The sequence below is a fragment of the Mastigoproctus giganteus genome, chromosome 13, assembly GCF_048544385.1.
Source record: "Mastigoproctus giganteus isolate SK-2022 chromosome 13, ASM4854438v1, whole genome shotgun sequence".
NCBI classification, from domain to species: domain Eukaryota; kingdom Metazoa; phylum Arthropoda; class Arachnida; order Uropygi; family Thelyphonidae; genus Mastigoproctus; species Mastigoproctus giganteus.
Window position 1 is genome coordinate 108,232,160 of NC_143587.1, and position 22,109 is coordinate 108,254,268.

The 22,109-nt window shown below is 37.2% G+C and overlaps 1 protein-coding gene across 6 annotated transcripts in view; it reads left to right on the top strand.

Annotated features, from left to right (window-relative positions):
- LOC150076347 (phospholipase D1-like) overlaps nt 1–22,109 on the top strand; it is a 496,427-nt gene that overhangs the window by 192,902 nt on the left and 281,416 nt on the right. For all 6 annotated transcript variants that reach the window (XM_090387709.1, XM_090387710.1, XM_090387707.1 and 3 more), the window contains one exon: nt 8,088–8,253. In XM_090387709.1, coding sequence (XP_090243835.1) covers nt 8,088–8,253 — 166 coding nt within the window. The remainder of the gene's footprint in view (nt 1–8,087; nt 8,254–22,109) is intronic.

The window sequence follows — 22,109 nt, forward strand, 5'->3', positions numbered from 1 at the left end:
CGTGCACATGGATACTGGGAGCGTAAATGGCTCAAGGGTTTACAGATTGGCTCATCCAGTAAGAATACTCTGAATAGAGATAGAGGCATGTGTGTATTCATCCTATTTTTGAAGCAATTGTATTAAGTTCTGTTTTGTTTGCCACGTACCCGAGCTATTTCCGCTTCCGGTTCTACCCATGTGTCAATGGAACCACGTGGAGAAATACCACGTGTGGAGGTACCATGAGCCTGCTATATAAAGATGTTGCAGGAAGTCGTATTACTCTTGAAGAAGGTAGCTGATTCTCTCAAAAGCTTCAGGTTTTTAGCGTTTTTAATTTTTATATTTTAGCATATTTTATAGTAAATTGTCTTTTATTACAGTTTTTAGCATTCCGTAATATACAACCATTAGTTTATTGTAAATAATTTTGTTTTTGATTTTATATTATTTGTAAAAAACTTTAGTTACAGTAAAATTTTATTTAATGGTTGGCGTATGAGTTTATTTCCTAGACAGAAGTGAAAATTCCACTTTCATTCGTTTTACAAATCCCTCACAGAGGCTTATAAACTTCAATCAGGTCACCTCTGAGGTGCTTGGTTACCAATCTCTATAGCCCACATAATACATCTTTCTTTGTACTGTACTGTCATCCTTTATCTCACCATTTGAGCTGCCTGTCTTCGAACCCTTTCATAAAGCTCGGTCTTTTTTCTGTGTTTTTCAGATGAGGTCTCCGTGCTTGAATGCTGTATTCCAAATTGTGTCTTACAATTGCCTTGTACGGTGGTGTTGTGATATCCCTATCTCAAAAGGATAATTTTCGATAAATCATTGATAGGACACCATGGGCTTTCCTGGCTGCCTGTTTTAGCTGTCCAGAAAACTTCATATCTGCCTATATCGTGACTACCAGATCTCTTTCCTCCTCTGCTGTTTTTAATTTAAGACTACCAAGTTTTATTTATTTGGGGGTTGCTATTTAGCAATCCATTTAGCAGCATTAAAACATAGCTGCCACTTCTCTAACCATCTTTGAAGTCTGTTCAAGTCATCCTGAAGGAGTGCTGCTTGTAACTGATTATTAACAACTCTACCAACCTTTGCATTAGCATTAGTAGAGGCATATGATGCAAGAAAGCAAGCTTATGCAGCATCAGCCAAAAAAAAAAAAAAAAACCCACTTCCACTTCACCCCTCAGTTCGTTCAAAATACCTGTCCAGCTGAGTCTTAAACTTATTTAGGCTATCAACTTCCACAACAAGGGATGGAAGTCTGTTCCACCAATCAACTACCTGCTGGCTAAAGGCAAATTTCCACTCATCTATCCTACATCTGTCTTTCCTCAATTTGAATTTATGCCCTCTCAGGTGATTATTCTGAGCAAGAGTAAGAATCCCATCAGCATTGAGCATGCTCAAACCATTCAAGGCTTTATACACCTCTATCAGATCACCTCACCGGTGCCTAGTCTCCAGACACTGTAATTTGCAAAACTTAAGCCTTTTTTCGTAAGAGCAACCCTTTGTTCCATTCACTAATCTTGTTGCCCTTCTCTGTACTCGTTCCAGCAGCTCTACATCCTTCTTGAAATGAGGCCTCCAGACTTGTATACAGTACTCAAGGTGTGGCCTGACCATTGCCTTATACAAGGGAATAATCACCTCCTTATCCCTGCTAGAAAAATTCCTGTATATCATTGACAAGACACCATGAGCTACTCTTGCAGCCAGTCTGCACTGCTCAGAGAACTATCTGAAAATTTTGGCATCACACCTAATGTCCATTCTCATTTATGAAAATGAGAAACAACAGTGGTCCAAGAACTGACGCTTGAGGGATCCCACTCCTGACATTACACCAATCTTGAGAATACCCATTAATCACATCCCCTCTGCCTTCTGCTCTGCAGCCATCCAGCAGTCCATCTTAGAATCTTTCCAGTAATCCCAACCTGTTCAAGCTTATACAGTAACCCTCAAATGCTTTGCTGAAATCCAAATAAACTGTCAGCGTTGTTCCCCAAATCCAGCTCATGAGTAACTGTGTCAAAATATCCTACTAAGTTAATTAGTAGGCTATTTTGACACAGATTTTCCCTTAACAAAACCATGTTGTGTGTTCTTCAAAATGCCATATCTATTGAAATGTCCCTGGATTGCACTGTTAATCATTGTCTCTAAGTAGTAGGATTTTTCCTACTACTGAAGTCAGACTAACCAGTCTGTAGTTACCAACTTCACTCTTAGAACTGCATTTATGTATTGGCAATACGTTGGCACTTCTCCAATCCAAAGGAATCTTTCCAGAATCCAAAGATGCCTTCATAATTAAACTCATTGGTTCAATGCTCCCTCAAAACTACTGGGTATATGCCATCAACTGTGGGAGCCTTACTTGCCTTCATACTCAGAAGTTTTTCTAATAAACAATCATCTGCAATTGCAACATCATTAATTTTATATGGCTCGGCTACACTTGCACAACCTCTTCTCAGCATGAAGAGTCTTTTGTCAGTAAAGACAGATAAAAGTACCTGTTCACTTCATAGTCTTAGCTGGATTAGCTAAGACTTCCCCATTCCCGGTGCACAAGGATCCAATTGATTAGCTTTCTTCTTCATTATATTCATATACATGAAAAATTGCCTGGCCCCATACTTTATTCTCTTAGCCAATGCTTTTTCATATGCAGTCCTCACCTCCCTAACCTTATTTGTAGTACTATTACAGATTACCTTATACATGTTTTAGGCTTCAGAACTTTTCATTGCTATGTATCGTCTGACTAATCATGAATCAGTCAGACAACGATATAATTTGCTTTTATTACTCCTGCATGCTTACATCCAAGCAAAAACACTTGCAATCCAATGGTAAAAACAAAAATGTATGGCAGTTAACCAAAGAAACTCTGTATACTAAATCCTCTCTTGACAAAAATATTTATTTCTTCTTACCATTTTATATTCCACAGATTCTCCCATCTTTTATTTTTTTAATCTTTAGCACTCTAAATAGTACCATATTTTACATTACAGTGATGAAATCTAGTACCACTGACAAGCATGGAATGTGTTTGCATAAACTCATGACAACCTGTTATTATGAGCTTTTGTTATAATTGAAAACAGAACTTTTAGCTAAGTGAGCTCTTTTTTTTATAGACTACAAAATTCATAATGTAAGATGAAATACGGGTAACCCTTAACTAAGTTGCTATTTACATTATTAATAATTCTTGCAAAAAATTAATGCACAAAATACACGTTTGCTGGACAAATGGCATCCAGTTGAAAGCTTTACATTACCACTTTCTTATTAAAAGAAAATATGGTATTATAGTGATCACTGGTTATTAGAATCAGCCTTTTTAGAGAATCAAATTCCAAAGAACAGATTCAAATCAGTAAAATATGCTACACTTTTATCATTTATTAGAATCACATGTTCGGTTATAAGAATCATTTTGAATGCCTCTGTGATGTTTTTCTAAAGCACATTTCTTGAAGGTCACAACCAAAAAACATAAACAAGTTCCAGTTTTCGGTTTATTGGGTTTTTTTTTTTTTTTGTTTGTTTAACTACCTGTAGTAACTACCTGTTTATAATGGATTGTTTGTACAATCCATTATAAACAGGTAGTTACTACAGCTTTAAAGCTTTAACAGAAAAAGAAATTGCCCAGTTTGTTACTGATAATTTCACCAAGGAGGAGGAAAATGAAGATGAACCGATCCAATTACAAAACTGTAGACTTGTGAAGCTATAGCCGTCCTGAAGAGAGCATTGGAAGAAACTGGTACATCGTGAACATACTGTTATACAATATTGAAAAATCTATAAATAGATTTTGTAGTGATAATTTAAAGCAGGGGGTAGGCAACAGCTGGCCCACGACGATGTTGAATCTGCCCCCCCTCCATAAATGCATAAATATAGAAAATCCATACCTGACTACACTCACCGTAAACGTTCGGCTTAATTCGGTTCAATCAGGAATTGCAGCCAGTTCAGCGTACAGCAGTGCGCAGTTAACCAGGTGATTCTACGCAGCATCAAAGAGTATTATTTCCTAATTATTATTGTAGCATCGATCGAACGAAGTTCCTTTTGGGTTTGACTTATTGAAAAAAATAATATTGGTGCAAGATATTTTTTAAGTCAGTTTATGCCTTTTCTAATTATTACAATTTTTAATTTAATATAATTTATAGCCTATAAAATGAGCCAATTAAAAAAAAAAGAAAAATTGATGCCGAATGCCGCATTTTCAATGATAATTGGACATTCAAATATTTAATTGCAAATATAGACGATAAAGTTGTTTGTTTGGTTTGTAATGAAACTATTTCCGTTTTTAAAGAATATAATCTAAAAAGGCATTTTTCAACAAAATATTTTGTAAAATATAAGCTATTTTCACAGGAACAAATGAAAATTGAAGCAGAAAATTTAAAATGTGGTTTGCATCAGCAACAAAATACTTTGAAAATTTTGTCCAATACTCAATTGTTGTTGTTATTTGGTTTTTAGGAGCATTAGCAACTAAGGCCATATTGCTCCGGGGATATGCAGTGGTCATTCCTTGACCTTTCCGCATCCTCCGTATTTGGTGGCTCACGGGCTCAAACCCCGGTCTAATCAAGAAGCATGTGCTACTCAACTGCTGCTCCTGCCCACCTGGCTACGGAGGCGCCTTGTCCAATACAGATAGAGCTCTGACAAAAGCTAGTTACATTGTTGCACATAAAGTTGCAAAACAATTTAAATCATTTTCTGATGGGGAATTTGTGAAGGAATGTTTGATAGACATTGCTGAATTATTATATGCCCTGATAAAAAAAAAAAAAAAAAAAAAACTGACGTTTAAAAAAATTTCTCTGTCACGGAGAACTCTTGTGAGACGAATTGATAATATTTCAAGTAATTTATGTGATCAATTAAAATTGGAAGATTGTACTTACCATGCACTGGCTTTAGATGAGTCATGTGACATTGCCGATACAAGTCAACTTTTAATCTTTATTCAAGGTATAAATCGTAGATTTGAAATTACGGAGGAATTACTTTCTGCATATCCTATCAAAGACATAATGACTGGCCAAGATTTTTTTTTTTTTATAGCTCTTCAAGAGGCTTTGCAAAAACATAATATAAAGTGGGACAAAATTGTCAATATCACAACCAATGGGTGTCCTAGTTTGACAGGAAAAAACATTGGATTATTAAAAAGAATAAGCAACAAAATAAAGCGTATTCCAGGAAAAGAAATAATTTTCTTACATTGTATAATTCATCAAGAAACCCTTTGTAAAAGAGTTCTAAAACTGAAGCATGTTATATCGGTTGTAACGAAAGTAGTTAATTTTATTCGTGGAAGAGCTTTAAACCACCGGCAATTCATAATATCTTTGAAAGAAATTGAATGTGATTTTACTGATATTCCTTACCATACGGACATAAGATGGCTTAGCCGACCGGGCTAGCCAGGTGGGTAAAGTGCCTCCCTGGCGACCCAAAGGTCGCGGGTTCGAATCCCGCCTCGGGCTTGGATCAGAGTACTGCAAAAACCTTGGGAGGTGCATTATGACCACAGAAGCCGATGTGCCACAACTACCAAAAAAAAATAATAATAAAAAATAAGATGGCTTAGTCTTGCAAAAGTGTTAAAACGATTTCATGATTTGTTGGATTAAATTGTAAACTTCTTAAATGCTAAGGACAAGCTGAATGAATTTTGTGAATTAAAAGATGAACAATGGCTGAATGACTTTTTCTTCTCCGTTGATATGTTTTAGCATCAAAACGAATTAAATTTATTATTACAAGGGAAAGGACTTTATTTTTGATATGTATACAAATGTCACATCGTTTACGAGAAAACTCAAGTTATTTTCGCAACAATTCCAAAATAAACAGTTAACTCACTTTCCAATTTAACAAAAAAGAGAAAAAAGCTTAATTTACTGATTTTAAGAAATATGAGGCTATGATAAGTGACTTATTTAATGAATTTACAAGAACATTTGATGATTTTCAGAAAATTTCTAAAGATCTATCATTTAATTTTAATGTCAATGATGCACCACCTTAAATCCAGTTGGAACTGATAAATTTACAATCAAATTTAATATTAAAGAATCAATTTGCTGAAAAAACAATAACTGACTTTTATGCCTCGTTAAATCCAGAAAATATTTTTATGCATTATGCAGAATATTTAAAAATATTCTGCATAATGCATAAGGAGGTTATTATTACATTGTATAAGGTAGTGGTCAGGCCACATTTTGAGTACTCCATACAGGTGTGGAGACCTCATTTTAGGAAGGATGTAGAGCCACTGGAACAAGTACAGAGTAGGGCAATGAGATTGGTGAGGGAACAAAGGGAAGAAAGGCCTCAGTTCTGCAAATTGCAGCATCTGGAAATTAGGTTACTGCAAGGTGATCTGATTGAGGTCTTTGAAGCTCAATGCTGATGGGATTCTTCCTTTTTGTTCAGACTACACACAAAGGGACACAAATTCAAATTGAGGAAGGAGGGTTTCAGAATAGATATGCACAAGTTTGCCTTTAACCAGTGGGTGGTTGTTTGCTGGAACAAATTTCCATCTGTTGTTTTGGAAGTTTGATAGCTTAAGTGAATTCAAAGAAAAACTAGACAAACTAATGTAGGGAATAAATAGGTGAAATGAGAGGGGTTTTTCCCCCCCTCATTCTGTATAAGCTTGCTTTCTTGCATCATTTGCCACTAATGCTATTATTTCTTTAAATAAGTACTCATGAGTTTATTATTTAAACAATTTTTTTAAGATTTTCGTTTCTAATTTTAACCTAATGCTTTAACAATCTAGTCAAAATGACAATAAATTAATATTTAAATTCATTTATGTTTTATATAAGTTTTCATTTTTACAAAACTTAAATTTTCATTATGAACCACTCCACAGAGTGGTTCATAATGAAAGTCTTTAGTAGAAACTGTCTATAAGGAGCATGCATGTGTGTACACACGCAAATTCAGACAGTTCACTAATGAAAAGTTTAAAACATTACCTGTTATGTGACAGATGGGACTTTCATTCCCTCCACTCCGACCAATGCCAAACAAACTCTAACTATAGTAAATCTAAATAAAACAAACTTTTAGAATTAGTTGGAGCATGCAAATACATTTATCCAGCAGTGATAATGGATGCAGATATACCCATAATTCATATCCCTCCCTGAAAAATAGGTATAAATCTTCACACACATTATAATTTTTCTCTATGTACCCACAATATAATTTTCTGAAAATTGCCTTTTTTTTAATCCAAGGTGGGGGGGGGGAGGGAGAATTGCTGGATGAAAAAGTGGAAATTGAGAGAATGAGATAAAAGAATAAAAAAATGAATACAGTAAAAGAAATTTCAAGAAATGTAAATCATAATGTAACACCATTTTCAGTTCAACAAAAAAGTATTATTGTAAAAAATATCACAATATTGTAAAGCATTATTGTAAAAAGAATTTGTTTTACAATAATGCTTTTATTGTAAAAAAATAATAATAAACTGCATCTGACAGATGTTACCTTTCTGGACGTGTTGCATTAAATGCATGGTGGGGGATTCAAGTGGAATTAATTAATCAGTCAGTCGATCTTAGTTGGCTTCTGACTGATCCTTTCTAAGTGGAAACATCTTTCAATTGGTGTTATGTGGAAGTGAAGTTAAAAGTATAAAAAAATCCTTAACAAAAGTGAACTGATTGCCATTCCAAAAAGTAATCTTGTGATAGGTTCAAGTCCCATCTCATTGAGAGCAACTTTTTTTCTCCTCATCACGAGTGAGTTAGTTAGTCTTGGGTGAGGAGAATTGGATTGCATGTTTTTTGCTCCCATAAAAATTGGCAAATTGTAGAATGCACACAATATACTGATGACTCATGGCCTTGGATTGCCTCAATGAAAAATCAAAAACAACATCAGGAAAAATAATTTGATAATAATTTAGCTTCATTTTATATTTTGTTCTCAACATCTTTAGCTGCAATTTGTTTTGTAATTAATACTTGTTTATCATTTGATTTTTCAATACATAATCTGTTTAATAGGTTTGTAGACGGTGCTACGTATTTTGAAGCTGTAGCTGATGCTCTTGACAGTGCTAAAGAGGAGATATTTATTACAGATTGGTGGTTAAGCCCTGAAATATACCTAAAAAGACCAGTTATTCATGGTGACATGTGGAGGTTGGATAATTTATTGGCTAGAAAAGCAGTAAGTGCAGTGTAAATACTATTTTAATAGAATGATATTTTTTAAAGTTCACTTTCTCTACTGTATCTGCAGAGAAATACTAATTTACTGAATGCATTTGTGTGGTAGGCACAGTTATAGAGGTGATGCAGATAAAAATCAATTAAATTTGTTCCTGAAACATACCACCAGGCCACACATGGTCATTCTTATGTAATTGATAGTTGTGCACTGAATAAAGAGTATGTACTTATGGCTTTCCTACTTAACAGTAAGTGCTGTTGCAACCTACACGATGGTTTTCTAATTAAAAGACTATGCACTACCTTTGAAACTGTTTTACCACTAATGCAAGGGTTTATGTTAATATCCATCAATAACAATAAGATTTCATTATCATGTGAAAAGTTTTTGTTTAGATGATTTCTTTGACTGACAAAAATTTAAATGATTTCTTAAATTGGCAAAAGCAAACATTCCAGCTAATATTGGAATGTTTGCTTTTGTTATTTTATTGTTGCCATGTATAATGAAGAAATAACATGTTTTAGCTCTTCTGAGCAATTTGTGTGTGTGTATATATATATATATATATATATATACATACATACACAGTAAACCCCCGCTATTCGCGGTCGCTGATTTTATATAAAATGAAACCTAAAAAGATGTGAATTTTAAAGCACTGTCACTGTGAACATTTTCTGCCATAAAAAAACATGGGCGTGGCTAAAATTATCTTCACCGGTCAAAACAGCGCTCGGGGGAGAGGGGTCACAAAATCGCGAGCGTGGATGTTTCTCGCTAATCTTTGTTCAATATGTGTTATGCTCTTGTCATGGAAGGTTTCGTTGTTTGCTTTTAATTTATATGCTTATAAATTGAATAAATTTATCAATTTATATGCTACAAAAGTGATAAATCTACCATTTTGCGATGTAAAACAGACTTTTTCGAGTGTGTTGATGGAAGAAAGTGACTTTGTGGACAAATTCTTTCTAATCCGTACAAAAATATGACTACGAATAACAAGGGAAATGTGAAAAGATCAAAGAAGGTAATGACATTAGCGAATAAAATTGAGTTATTAGATAAAATTTCTAATGGCGAAAGTGTCTCCTCAGTGACAAAACATTATAAAATCAATGAGTCAACGATACGATCAATCAAGAAATCGGAAGAAAAAATCCGACGTAGTATCCGTGAAAATGCGCTAATTGCTTCAAAAATTTGCTCTGTAACTCGTGATGTTAAATTAGAAAAAATGGGAAAAGCTTTAAATCTGTGGATAGAAGACCGAACTCAAAATAAAATTCTGTTAAGTTCACTCATTATTCGTGAAGAGGCAAAACTCCTTTATCAACACTTTAGCGAAACTGGTGATAGCACTGGCGGGATAAGTTTTTTTAGCTAGCAAAGGCGCTGGTTTGAAAGATTTGTTTGAAATTTCTAATAAATATTACATTTTAATATTAAATTGTTTGTTATTTTCATTTCGATGCCATATGCTTGCATTTCACTATGTACTGTCTATGTACATAGTCATATTATGAAAGTATATATAATACATACATAGACAAAATTTTAGACTAGTTTTTCTTATATATTTCATACTTTGGAACGGAACCCCTTTATTACTATGGGAACCATAACTCAGTATTCGCGTTTTCGGTATTCGCGGCATTTCTCAGGAACATAACCCCCGCAAATAGCGGGGGTTTACTATATATATATAAAAATCATATTGCTATCCAATAAATTAAGGGCAGAACCCCAGTATAGCCAAGCTGGAGGGGTTTACGTAACAGATAAAGATATATTGTAGATATACTAACTCTTATATTACTCTGATTTTCGTATTTAAAGCAGTGAAAAATAAATTTCTCTTAGTTGAACCAGGTTCTGGATCAACAGATATTTCCAATTTTATTAGATATCACGAGCCCAGAAGATGATGCTAGAGAATTTTAATATAACTAGACAGTTTTCCTGTTGTAAATCAGGTATTGTTTTAGTTGGACTGTCAACAGAAGAGTTTCAAACAATTGTACCTGCATTTCAAGGGGTGGCCATCTTATTTGAAGTAGTGTAAATTTGGTTCGTAGTAGAATGTAAACAAATTAGTTATAACATTATAGTTCACTCTGCTGATGCTTAAACCAGATAGTGGCTACCGTATTTCATAGTAGTGGATGTAGAAATTGAATACCATGGGAGCTTGAACCCCTCCCAAAGTGGATGGGGTAACCTGACCTTTTTCTTTTGAATCATAGAAGACTAGAGGATAATTTGTTTATTATTACTGTATTTTTATTTTGTAATTTTTGTTTTTAAAAAATTTTTTTTTTTTTTTTAAAGATACTTGCACGCAGAACATATTTTACAATGCCAGAACTTTCCACTTGACTCCATTCATGATTCAATTAGTTTAAAATAATTATTGCACTTAAAACAGTACAGTTTCGGTCTTATTAATTTAGATTTCATCAAAAAATCAAAGAAGTTGAAGCAACATTTCATTTTTCCCCACAAATTTCTTCCAACTTTAAAAGATTCATCGCTAATATTATCTATATGCCGTTCATTCCGAAACTAATTATGCACCGTTCTTTATTCATTAATACACGTCATAATGCCAACCAATGACTAAACCAATTCTTTTCTGTTCATGCATCAATCAGTACATTATTTGTCACGCCCCTACCTGTCAATTAATATATCGTTCTCGACTTCTACTAAAGACCGATAACATCCACCATCTATTTACCGAGCAAGCAACACTACAAGTGCGGTGTGGCAAAATATACTGTACTTTCACGGCGAAACTTTGCCGAAATTTTCCATGCTTCTTGTGTGGCCTTTTTTTACCTTAGCCTGTGTTTATTTACTTACATAGTATTGTACTGTACATAGAGTACATGTACTGTACCTGCATCATCGTGATTACAGCATCAGGATTTAGAAAGTCTACTGTTTTAAAGAAGTTCCTCGCTTGTTTGCTGCATTGTTTCTCAGGCATCTCAACGACAGTAGATTGGCTGGGATACTCTCATTCTGTTGGTCGATGTATCGCAGTGCAGTCTCAATTGCATTTAGGCCTTCCGTATGCGAATTTTTGAGACTTCTCCTGGACACATCTTCGTCTTCACTCTTGTTTTCCCTCACTCACTAAATTTATAATCATGTCATCTCCTGTTGCTCATCCTCATTCATCCAATCTTGAATGTCTTCTGCCATAATAAGTTCTGAATTTGGAAAATTTTTTACTAGCTCTATAAGCGGAAGATTATCTTCATCTTCCACGATTTCACTGAGAATTTTTTTTCCAGGACTTCACGAGAGTTGATGTTTTTACTTCTTCCCATTATTCTGCCAGCCAGTAAATGACATCTTTCACATTTATGTAGGTGCCTCCGTAGCCAGGTGGGCAGGAGCAGCAGTGGAAAGCACATGCTTCCCACCAAATATGGAGGATGTGGAAAGGTCACCAAATATGGAGGATGCGGAAAGGTCAGGGAAAGACTACCGCATATCCCCGGAGCAATATGGTCTTAGTTGCTAATGCTCCTAAAAAACCAAATAACAACAACACATTTATGTTTTAAAGGCTTTCAGCAACAGTTCCACCATTTTCGAGATCTTACAAGAGTTGTTTTAAAAGTCGCTGTCTGTAGTTCCATTTCAAAGTCTCCAGGACACTTTAATCTAGTGGTTGGATTAAAGACATTACATTAGGAGGCAAAAAAGAGTTTTGATGTCACCAGAGACTAGTTTAGTTTCATCTGGATGAGATGGTGCATTGTCCAGAAGCAACAATGCTTTTTCTGGAAGTTTCTTTTCTGCCAAAAATTTTTGTTGCAGGAATGAAGTCTTCATAGAACCATTTTTTTTTTTTTTAACAAATATGAATCCATCCACGCATTTGTTTGGTTAGCATACTTACAAGGAAGACTTTCCACATGTACATGTTTGAAGGCTCTTGGTTTCTTAGCCTTTCCAATAAGTAGCATCTTATGCCTGTGACTTCCCGAAGCATTTGAACATGCCAACACTGTCAGTCTCTCCTTACTGTGTTTATACCCAGGCGCTGCTTTTTCTTCTTGTGACGTGAGCGTTTTGGTTGGAAGCATTCAATAATTTAAACCTGTTCTGTCACAGTTGTAAATTTGATCAAAACTTAAACCTTCCTCCTCTATGACTTCTGTCAAAAACTTTTTGGTAAAAGACTGCACTTCATCCTGACAAGCAGATAATTTTTCCCCAGTTATGTTCAGCTGTCTTGCTCCATACCTCTTTTTCCATCTACCTAACCATCCCATTCTTGTTCTTCCAGTTGCATAGCTCCCTGTGGAGCTGTTGTGTGGCAACCAACAAATTACTCCAACTGCAGCGATCGTGTGCTATACGAGCAGCATTGTAAAGTATCATGCCCAAAAGTTGATCCCATCCTTCCACCTAGTTGCAGGTCTTTCCCTGCACCTCTTCCCCTCGGTTTTTTCTTCCATTATATTCTTCAACATAAAGTTTTCCCTTCTTACTGTATGACCAAAACACTTCAGTTTTCTTTTGTTGATGCTTTGAAGAAGAATTTTAGGCCTGCCAATTTTATTCAGTACCCACTCATTTGTTCTTCAATCCAAGTAAGAGATACGTGGTTTTCTCCTATAACACCATAGGAGAGCCTATATGAGAGCTTGAAGGACAGGGTGGATGCCCTCGAAGGATTAAAAGTGAGGGGCCCATCAAGCTCTCAGCTGTCCACACCAATGTCAGAGCTTGCACTTGGTCATCACACAACACAGCAGCAGCCCTCAAGGCAGAATGCGCTAGTCCCAAAGGAACTAGTAGTTGTTGGTGACTCTGTTGTCAGGGAAACGGGAAACTTGCTTTGTAAAAAGGATAGGTGGAACAGGACCAGGGTATGTCTGCCAGGGGCAAAGGTTGATGACGTTGTAGAGCGGATATAATCTTTTAAGGGCACAAAAGGTGATATAGTTGTACACGTTGACACAAATGATATTAAGAGTAGGAGACCGGCGGAATTACTTAACAAGTACAGGTCACTGTTGAAAAAAAGCCGTGAATTAGGGTTGAATTTGAAAGTGTGTACAATTCTGCCCAGACACGATAGAAGGGAGTATATGATGAGAGCCTTGTCGATCAATTCGACCCTGGAAAGATTGTGCAAGGCCCAAGGGGGTAGAATTTTTTTCAGCCTGGTCTGTACTTGTTAACAGGAGAGACTGCTTCTACAGGGATGGGATACACTTAAATAGAAAGGGTGCAAGAATGTTTGCTGATGCTATCGAGGCAGTGTTAGGTGGGTTGGAAAACTGCTAGATTGGGGGGATACAAGGACTAATAGATTAACAGTAGCCACTGGCAGAGGTGAAAGTGATTCTTGCACTGCTTCTATTGGAATGAGCCGCAGCCTGGAAAATAAGATGCAGGATATTTCAGAGACTGCTGGGAATCATTGGGGTACAAATAAACACATAGGTTGTGTTAGGGTAGCTAAGAAAAAGAACAGGTGCATGTATACTTGCATGTACACCAATGCTAGGAATTTAATAAATAAATTTGATGAATTTGAGGTATTGCTCAAAACATCAAAGGCAGATATTGTGGGGATTTCAGAGACGTGGTGTCACACAGATATAAGGAATGTAGAAATGGAAATTTGGGAGTACAATGTCTACAGAAAGGATAGACAGGATAGGAAGGGAGGAGGGGTTATGCTATTAGTTAAGAAATACATAAAATCCAAGGAAGTGAAGCCAGTCGACATTGCTGTCGAGTCAGTTTGGTGTGACATAAGCGTCGGGAGATCAAAATCGAGAGTAGGAGTGTGCTATAGGCCTTAATGACTCTGATGAGTATAATAAGGAACTGTACAGGAAAATAGAGTGGGCCAGTAAATCAGAGAGTCTTATAATGGGGGATTTTAATTTCCCAGATATTGACTGGAATTTGGGGGCTGGTCACTCACACACTAGCAAGGCTTTTGTGGATTTATTGGATGATTCTTTTCTTCATCAGCATCTTTGGGAGGCAACTAGAGGGAGTAATATACTTGATTTGATTATCAGTAGTGATTCTTCATGCATTAAGAATCTGCAGGTAAATGAACCACTAGGTGGCAGTGATCACAGTGTGCTGAAGTGGAATTTACTCAAAGAGATAACTACCATTAGTGGTAAAGGGAAGGGTTATTGCTTTCATAAAGACAAGTACGATGGACTGAGACAGTATTTAAATTCTATACAGTGGGACCAACTGATGATGTTACCAACAGCAAATTCAAAATGGGAAGCATTCAAAGAACTTATATTGGAAGCTACTAGGCTTTACATACAAACTAAGAAATATTGTTTAAGGTTTATGCCTAAATGGATGTCAGATGAACTAATGAGACATATGGCAGAGAAGAAAAATGCATGGGATACATACAAATTAACGTGACACAGAAGCCTATGATAGATACAAGTTGATCTGTAACCAAGTTACAAAGGAGGTTAGGCAGGCAAAGGCAGATTACGAGAAATCTTTGGCAAGGGATGCAAAGAAAAACAGCAAAGAGTTCTTTACTTATGTAAACTCTAGAAGGAGGAGGGGGATGAATCAGATTGGTCCGCTTGATATCGATGGGTCAACTGTTGATGATCCTGCTCAGGTAGCTAACAAACTGAATGAATATTTTGCATCGACATTCACACATGAGGAGTTATTCAGCAAGGGGAATGCCAGAGGTGTATTCAACTCTGGCAGTAAGCTAGAGAATCTTGTAATAACTGAGAGTAAAGTGGAGGAGAAATTGTTGAAGATAAATACAAGAAAGGCACCTGGGGTGGATGGGATCTATCCAGTTATATTAAAGGAGGCAGCAAAGGAAGTAAGCAAACCCTTAGCCATAATTATAAGAGCTTCCTTGGACTCAGGGGAAGTACCCATGGACTGGAGATGTGCAAATGTGACCCCAATTCACAAAGGAGGATCAAAGGCTGACACAAGTAATTATAGACCTGTTAGTTTAACTTCTGTTCCTGGAAAATTAATGGAGGCACTGGTTAAAGAAGCGCTGCAGGATCATCTAGACAAGACTTCAGTTATAGCTCAGACACAGCATGGTTTTGTTAAGGGGAAGTCTTGCCTGACCAATTTGATTGGATACTATGATGCAGTCACAAAAGAACTGTATGCTGGGAATAACTTTGATATTATATACTTGGATTTTAGAAAGGCTTTTGATACTGTTGTACATGGAAGACTGCTGCACAAATTGGAGCAGTGTGGCATTGGAGGCAAATTGCTGCTATGGATAAAGGGGTGGCTGAGGGGGAGAAGACAGAGAGTGGTAATCAATGGACACTGCTCATCGTGGACTAATGTTATTAGTGGAATCCCTGAGGGTTCAGTATTGGGTCCATTGTTTTCTGTATTTATAAATGATATTGATGATGGTATATCAAGCTTAATGTCCACATTTGCAGACTATACGAAGGTTGGCAGGGTTGTCAAGGACACTACTGACACTATGCTACTGCAACAGGATCTGGAAAGGTTGAGCAGATGGGCTGAGAGGTGGCAAATGAAGTTTAACATTGACAAATGTAAAGTACTACATATGGGAAACAGTAACCCCAGATCAACGTATCAACTCTGTGGTACTACAGTGACAGTGGTAGAGAATGAAAGGGACCTGGGGGTGGTTGTGCAGGCAGATATGAAGTTTTCTGAGCAGTGCAGACGGGCTGCAAGAGTAGCTCTTGGTGTATTGTCGATGATATATAGGAATTTTTCTAGCAGGGATAAGGAGGTGATTATTCCATTGTATAAGGCAATGGTCAGGCCACACCTAGAGTACTGTATACAGGTCTGGAGGCCTCATTTCAAGAGTGATGTAGAGATGCTGGAACGAGTACAGAGAAGGGCAACAAGATTGGCGAATGGAACAAAGGGTTGCTCTTACGAAGAAAGGCTTAAGTTTTGCAAATTACAGTGTCTGGGGACTAGGCACCAGCGAGGTGATCTGATAGAGGTGTATAAAGCACTGAGCATGCTCAAACCTTGAATGGTTTGAGCATGCTCAGTGCTGATGGGATTCTTCCTCTTGCTCAGAATAATCACCTGAGACAGCATAAATTCAAATTGAGAAAAGACAGATGTAGGATAGACGTGAGGAAATTTGCCTTTAGCGAGCGAGCGAGTGGTTGGTTGGTGGAATAGACTTCCATCCCTTGTCACGGAAGTTGATAGCCTAAATAAGTTTAAGGCTCAGCTGGACAGGTATTTCGAATGAACAGACGGGTGAAGTGGAAGTGGTTATTTTTTTTTATTTATTATTATTATTTTTTTTTTTTTTTTTTTGGCTGATGCTGCATAAGCTTGCTTTCTTGCATCAAATGCCTATGCTAATACTAATACCACATTTCAAATGCCTCAATTGTCTTCCTGTCAGCTCTTTTCAGATTCTATCCTTCACATCTGTAAGTGGCAACTGGAAAAATTAATGAATTGATTTCGCCTTTGGGCAGATCATGATCTCTCCATAATTTTATCAGATCAGCGACCAACATTTTAGCAATTGCCTGTTGTCTCTTTACATCGTTTGAGCAGTCACTATTTTTATTTATTCTTGATCCTAAGTAATCAAATTCATCAACTTCTTCGATATCTTGCCCATTAACCTTCACTTTACTGGAATCGAGATTATCACCATAATTTTAGTTTTACACACACATTCAGAAACAATCCTTTTTTTCTTACTTGCTTCACATACTCTCCTCAGAGTTTCTTTAAGATGATCCTTAGAATTACAAATTAGCACTGTATCATCTGCATAACGAAGGTTGTTTCTCTTCAGTCCTCCAATTTTGATGCCAGTCTCTAAATCTTCCAAAGCTTCACGCATGATATCTTCGGCATAAAGATTAAAAACGTGAGGTGACAAAATACAGTCCTGTCTGCCTGACACCTTTACCTATTGTGAAAAAGTCAGTGTTTTCCATGTTCGTTCTCACAGTTCCTTCCTGTTCCTAGTGCAGTAGCTTAATCAGCTGAATTATGTGGATTGGGAAATGCATAAGTTATTGTTTCCCATAGTTTCTCACGTTGAACATAATAAAATGCTTTTGCATAATCTATAAAACACAAAACTAATGGAACGTTTAATTCTTTGTATTTTTCAATAATCATGTCGTAGGCTTAAGATCTGATCTCTGGTTCCTCTTGATCTTTTGGCATTTCTTCAAGTTTTCTTGAGATTCTGCTCAATATGATTTTAAGAAGAATCTTACTAGCGTGAGAAATTAGGCTAATAGTTCTCTAATTTGAGAAAAGTTTTAGATCTCCTCTTTTTGATAAGTGGATGAAAATTGATTTCTTTCAATCTGATGGCCACCATCCCATTTCCCAAAATTTTATAATAATTTTATTAAAAAACTCGGTGCCCTTCACACCTGTAGTTTTAATTAATTCTGCTGGGATTTCACCAATTCCAGGTGACTTCCACATTAGTTCTCTGATGGCTTTTTTCGACTTCTTCCTTCAGACCATCCCATGCTAGCCATAAATTCTTCATCACAGTCACAAAATTTTTTTCTGGAATTGTAGAGCCTTTGCTTGTAGAATCTGTCCAGAAATCGGGCTTCCTTTCTGTTTCATTTGCATGAACCACAAAAAAACTCAGACACTTCAGATGTTTGTTCAAGCTCTCCCTTTTTCATTGTTTTTCTTCTCATGTGCTGATCACTTTTCTCAGACGATCTTTGTGAACACCATTTTTCAATGTTCTGTCGATTTCTCACCCAATCTCCTACAGTCACTTCACCTACACCTAGCTCTCTAGCCAGCTTTTTAATTGTTTTGCCCTTGTCTATTCGTTTGATGGCATCAAATTTAGTCTCTAATAAAAGCATGACACGTTTCCGTTTTACACTCATTGTACATAAAATAAAGAAGCCACGCGGAACCAATAAACTAGTGGTAGGCCTGATGTAGCCTACCACTAGAGTGGTCACGAGTGAGAGTGCATAGCATGCATTCCTTGAGTGGACCGGTGTTCAAGCCCGTGAATACTAAATATGATAAATATTTGTATTGACGATTTATTGTGTAAACTCTACTGACCTCGTTGTCATGCCGGAATATAAACAGAAAATTTAATTTTTTTTTTTTTTTTTTTTTTTTGTCACAAACAAACTTGCCTAAACAAGATATCAAACTGATGAGTCATCAAAATTCCATGAATCAACACAGCACAGCACAGTCTGTTCTCATTACAGTCTTACTCATACATACAAACACAAACAACTCTTTAAGGCATCACATTGCCTTTATGTAAAAATTGAGCTAAGAGCTAGCTCGGATAACACGAAACCTCAGAAAATCGGGACTCTACTGTATTTACTTTCAGTTGGACCGTAAACAGAAATGTTAAGGTGGGGCATGCAAGTGTGCGTGTGTGTGTGTGTGTGTGCGTGCGTGCGCGCGCACACACACACACACAAAAGACAATCTCATAAGGCCAGTGTTTTGAAATAGATTTAAAAAACATGACAGTTTTGGATCTTTTCTTGAAAAGACACCCAATTGTTATGCAATTAAATTGCACCTACTTAAAGTAGTCTGTGGTATGAATTTACACACCTCATAGTGATAGCTTTCCTCATTATTTTTATTTCTCAAATTTATTGATCTCTTTATTTTTTTTATCAAAAGGTCCTTCTAGCAAATTCCATAAACTATTCTATAAAAATTGATCACTACCATTGGGCTTTGGATAACTCCATAGGTACTCCAATTACCCAGACAGTCTTGATTACTTTTTTTTTTTAAATTTAGTACTCCACAGATTCCCAAGGTGGTGATTTTTATTATGACCTGTATCACGCATCTGTTTCTAGCACATTTTGCCCATAAAAGAAGTGTTAGCTACAATTTAGACCTGGGAGTCTAAAACGCTGATGGAATTGATGTTCGGGTGACAAGTCAAGTGCACACAATTTTGGCGAAGTCCAGACAGTCTGTGACAGCCAAATCCTCTGCTTGCACTTCACGATGGTGGGACTGTTAGTAATCCTGGGTATAACCTCTATGCACAAGCACACAGTGGGATTTCAGGTGTGAACCAACGTAAGCAGGGGTCGAGCTGTGGCACTCACACCGCATGGAGGAATGCCGCGCCTCTGTGTTACCAGGCAGTACTAGGTGGTAGATGACTCTCATCAACTGGTGCAATACCACCACTTTGCTTATTGGAGGCTTGAAGTGGTGGAACCCATGTTTAGTCTCCAGAGCTAATTTCGGGTCAACCCTTCCCCATCTCTTCCATCATGCAGTATGATTAGTGACTTTTGTGGTTATGATGAACATCATGGCGAGATCCAATCTTCCTTACATTACGAGGGTACAGCTCTAAAACAGTGTTCACAGGCTGGCTGCTAGTTAGTACACCGGACCAAACCTATTGGTAACTCTCTAGGAGGCTTCTGGATTAGCTAGTGTATAATCTTGCTACCTCTACTCTGCCAGTTAGTGACTGGAGGAAATCCGAGTAGTGTGTACGCAGAGGGGGGGGGGATTGTCGAGGCCACGTTATGTCAAGGATCTAGGTATATTCTTACCACGTGTACGCCATATCCAAATATTTCATTACTTCATACAGCATGTCCCTCCCACTTTTTCTTACTATTGAATACACCATGAATTGTCAAGTTAATAGAGTAAGCTTTATCTATGGAAAGATCTAAACCTCCCAAACACTTCCTAATTCATTTCACAAATGTACGTGGTCTCAATTCCAATCTCAACGATGTCCATTTCCACTTGCAGTCTGCCAAACCCCATGTACTTTTTTGACAGAATCTCAGTTATCAGTTGATTCAAATACTGCTCATCTCAGATGCCCAAATTATTCGCTGTATGATTTCTTTTGTCTCAAAGGTGGTACTTGTGCATATGTCCATTCTGATATTCCCTGTCAGAGACTTGGCAATTTGGAATCTCCTCTCTTTGATCTTCTCTGGCTTAAAATCTCTCTACCTCATTGTATCAAATTCATCTGTTGACTCCACTAATCACTTGGAGTTCTTTGACTTCCTCTCTTTGCAACTTGACTTTCCTAACAGTGAAATTATTTTCCTTGGTGATTTTAATGTTCACAATTCCAGCTGGCTTCCGTTTTCTAGTCACACCGACCCAGCTGGTCGAGATGCTGAGGCTTTTGCAATTACTAATGATCTTGCACAGATTGTTCAATACCTACAAGAATACCGTACAATCCTAATCATACAGCCAACACCCTTGATCTTTTTTTCTCACAAAGAACCCTAAGTACACAGTCAAAGTGAGAGGTCCTTTAGGCACTTCAGATCACAACTTGGTGATTGTACAATGGGGCCTTTATCTCATGGCTATTCCCAACCTCGTGTTGTTTAGCATTACAAGAATGCAAAATGGGATGACCTGCGAGATTTCTTTTCTTCTTTTCCTTGGTCGGATTACTGTTTCAAAACTTTTGATGTCAATGTTTGCTCAGATTGTGTCAGTGAAATTATTCTTGCAGGAATGGAAATCTCTATCCCACACTCCACTTTAAAATCTCGTCCTTTATCTAAACCTTGGTTTTCCAATAAATGTATTAAGGCTGTTCAAGAGAAGAATGTTGCATATCGTAATTGGCTTGTTTCTAATTCTTTAGTTTCATTTTCTGCCTACACCAAAGCTCACAACAATTATAAAGCAGTTATTAATCAGTCCAAACTAGGTTTTTAAAAAGGCTGAGTACAAAACTTGCTTGTTGCCCTAATGGTAGCCGAGCATTCTGGTCTCTTGCCAAAGCTATTGGCTGCAACTTTTGCCCATCTCTGCTCCCACCTCTGTCCAAGCCAGATGGGTCTGTTGTCACTCAATTCAGCAAAGGATAAAGCTGACCTGCTAGCATTCCATTTTTCTTCCAACTCGTGTATTAATGATCTTGGTAAAACACCTCCCACCATTCCCAACACGCTCCATTCAATGCCTTCTGTGGTCTACCGTCAGAAGGCTTTAGACGAATCTTCATGCTAAGAAAACTCCAGGTCCCGATGGTATTTCTCCACTTGTTCTCAAAACCTGTGCTCCTGAACTTACTCCTATTCTTTGCTGCTTTTTTTCACTTTCTTATTCCAAAGGGGTTTTGCCTTCTGCTTGGAAATTTGCTCATATCCAGCCAGTTTCTATAAAGGGTGACAAATCCCTCCCATCCAATTATCGTCCCATTGCAATTACTTCTACTCTTTCTAAAGTAATAGAGAAATCAATTAACTGCCAGCTCTTAAACTACCTAGAAACCTTCTGTCTGATCAACGATCGCCAGTATGGATTTCGTCAGTGTTGATCCGCTGGTGATATTCTGGCTTATGTTACCCATTTATGGACTAATTCAATGGAAAGGTTCGGTGAAACACAAGTAGGTGTGGTGCCTCCGTAGCCAGGTGGGAAGGAGCAGCAGTGCATAGCACACGCTTCTTGATTAGACCGTGGTTCAAACCCGTCACCACCAAATATGGAGGGTGCTGAAAGGTCAGGGAATGACCACCCCATATCCTGGAGCACTATGGCCTTAGTTGCTAGTGCTCCTAAAAACCAAATAACGACAAACAAGTAGTTGCTCTTGACATCTCAAAGGCTTTCGATCGTGTTTGGCATAAAGGTCTTCTAAACAAGCTTCCATCTTATGGTTTGGCAACTGTTTTTAGTAATTGGTTATCCAGTTTTCTCTCTTATCGCTCACTGAGGGTGATGGTAGATGGCTCTCTGTCTTCTAACTTCTCCGCTAATGCCGGTGTCCCCCAAGGTTCAGTTCTTTCCCCCACTCTTTTCCTCTTGTATATTAA